At 42.5% G+C, this 2,500-nt stretch overlaps 1 protein-coding gene across 2 annotated transcripts in view; it reads left to right on the top strand.

The window, feature by feature from the left end:
• Positions 1-1,024: 1,024 nt before the first annotated feature.
• Positions 1,025-2,500, top strand: part of LOC138047177 (CD151 antigen-like) — a 3,655-nt gene continuing 2,179 nt past the window's right edge. The window contains exons 1-2 of one of the 2 annotated variants that reach the window (XM_068893916.1): positions 1,025-1,185; positions 2,223-2,500. The exon at positions 2,223-2,500 is cut by the window's right edge and continues 233 nt beyond it. In XM_068893916.1, the coding sequence (XP_068750017.1) occupies positions 2,248-2,500 (253 nt within the window). In that variant the 5' untranslated portion in view covers positions 1,025-1,185; positions 2,223-2,247. Of the gene's footprint in view, positions 1,186-1,693; positions 1,781-2,222 lie in introns of those variants that run through there. The other variant, XM_068893917.1, reaches the window with a different exon arrangement.

The raw sequence follows: 2,500 nt of genomic DNA, 5'->3' as shown, positions 1-2,500 counted from the left end.
AATGGTCTATTGTTATCACCACCTATTTAGGTCCCCTCAATATTTTCAGGCTTGCGTGTTAGTCCCTGTGTGTACTGTGTACTGTTTTCTAGCCTACAAGTAGGCTCGCCTTTTTGGGGTATCGAGTGATTAATAGAGAGCTTAAGCATGCGCGTGTTTGAGACGCGGGCGGCAACCGGAAGTGAGCTGTTTTCCTTTTTAACGTGTCTTCACACAACATTTACATTGCTAAGTATCTTTTCTCCATTAGAGATGATGAGTCTAAAAATCTGGGAGACACCACTGTCCACCTAGCGCGCGAAATGGTCTCTTCCGGTTGTCGTCCGCGTCTTAAAAAAACGCGCGTGTTTAAGCTCCCTATTTAGACCCCAGAGCCGTCCACGCGCGAGAAAAGCGCTGGCTGCTTCTCCTCCAAATTACTCGCTCGATACCCCAAACAAGTGACCCATGAAGTTCACATGCTAATGCTTTACCCCTCCGTTCCCCATCCAAAAATATCCATGTTGGCAACCATGGAAACAAGGGAACTGCTGTTTTATACTGGGGGGGTGGGGGGGGGGGGGGGGGAAGTCACGATCTCTTTGACCACGATATTGCACCAATGATCCGTGTCTTTTTTTGTTTACTTTCTCTGAAAGGTAAAACAGGTACCTGTTTTTATTTGTTGTTTATAAGTATGACCAGGGGTATTTAGGACACCAATTTTATCCCCAAATATGGACAAAAATATGATCGAAGCTGCACGCGCGGGAAAATGCACTAGCCGCGTTACATCCAAATGAGAAAATTTTTAAACTAAAAAAAAAAACCCAGCTCTGAACAGGAGTTAAAACTCTTCAAGGGCATGGGCTTCTAGTTTTACCCAATTATCAACATGTGTCTCTTGGGAGTGGCTGAAACACTGAATTATCTTGAAAACCCGTGACGCGCCAGTAACCACGAGAAATTTTTACAACCTGGTTCGAAACTTCCAGCACTCATTAAAATTTTATGATTTTCAGAAAAAGTCGACGGGGGAATAAAACCACCTCCGACTAGCTAGCTTTACAACGGTTATCTCGCTTGAACGTTTCTAAGAAAAATATGGATTTTTTCTTCAACTCTCACGAAGTATAAAATTTTGCTATCCTTCGACTGAAGATGTAGACTTGCAATTTGAATCAATCAGTCAGGGAATAAATCCAGGTGAGGCTATGTAAGGGTTATTGACCTGTCACGCGACTTGTGGCATTTGTTTCCAGCGACAAGTAAGGCAAAGTCTTTCACGTTTTTGTTGCCGCATATAAAACCCTCTTTCATTGGACGGACGCCAGACCAGGAAGGTAACATTAAGTGTCATTCCGATGTCAGAAGCTTTTCATGTAGCATTGTCGTAAAACTTCATATGGGGGCGGGTGGGTGATTATTTACTCCTTACAATCCGGAGGTCACCAAAAGAAATCACTACGGGTGCCCGTAATTGCCGGTTTATTGCCCATTTAGTGACTGCAGTGTGAGTTCAAATTGGTACCGTAACGATTTCAAGACACCCCCCCCCCCCCCCACCATTCATTCGTCCTTCTTCTTATTACACCTAATCAAATGTCGTTGAGATGGCTTTCTTCTGGGGTATTTTTACTGGCTAGGGAACAAGTTCACCACCCATATATTTGTGCTGCCAAGGAAAACTGAAAACTCGCCACTCATCAAGAAATTTGTGGTTGGGTGACCTTTCATAACATCGATCGTTTGGTCAAAACGTTTCACGGATTTCTGTCGACCTCTCGACTAAAATCTCAAAGTAATCTTTTTTTGTATGTGTGAAGACTGAAGATGAGGTCAGATTTAATACAACAACCTTCAAACAGTGAAATTCGCGGAAACTGTTTTTCTGAATTGTTTCCCTGTTTACGTACGCACGCAATTTTAATGCGGGAGCAAAATTAACCTCCAAATCGCAGAAATTCCTGAATTTTTATACAATGTTTCCTGCTTTATCTTCAATCAAAGCTCATGTAGGTCTCCTTTTCAAGACGAGTTTAAAGGGTAAAATTTATAGACCACTTTCAGAAATGGCAGCCAACTTGTCATTGGTTTTTCGAATACGTGATAAACGTTATGGTGATGCAAATCCCACATGAACTCGCTTCGAAAAGAGATTGCTGTGAACTGGAGAACGTCCACAGCCTCATGCCCTGTCCTCAACGAACCCTAATGCCTTGGTTGTCTTTATATATTGTTAGGTACCAAAAAGGGCGCTTATTTGAAATGGAAGCTAAAGATGTTATAAAGTGGTCGGTCATGGGATTTCTGACTCTGTTTTTCTTCTCTGGTCTGTCTTTGATTATTTTTGCCGTCACTATACCCACACCGTTTGGAGACTATCTAACGATGAAAGGAGCTGCTTTCCCCATGAACTACCCTCTCAGAATCGCACTTCTTATTCTTCTTCTAATAATAACAGCCTCGTCCTTCTTTGCCATAACCAAGGAAAACAATCGACTTTTGACACTGCTTGGTG

Source organism: Montipora capricornis, chromosome 4 (assembly GCF_036669925.1).
Source record: "Montipora capricornis isolate CH-2021 chromosome 4, ASM3666992v2, whole genome shotgun sequence".
In the NCBI taxonomy this organism is placed as follows: Eukaryota; Metazoa; Cnidaria; class Anthozoa; order Scleractinia; family Acroporidae; genus Montipora; species Montipora capricornis.
This window is presented reverse-complemented; position numbering and strand designations above follow the sequence as displayed.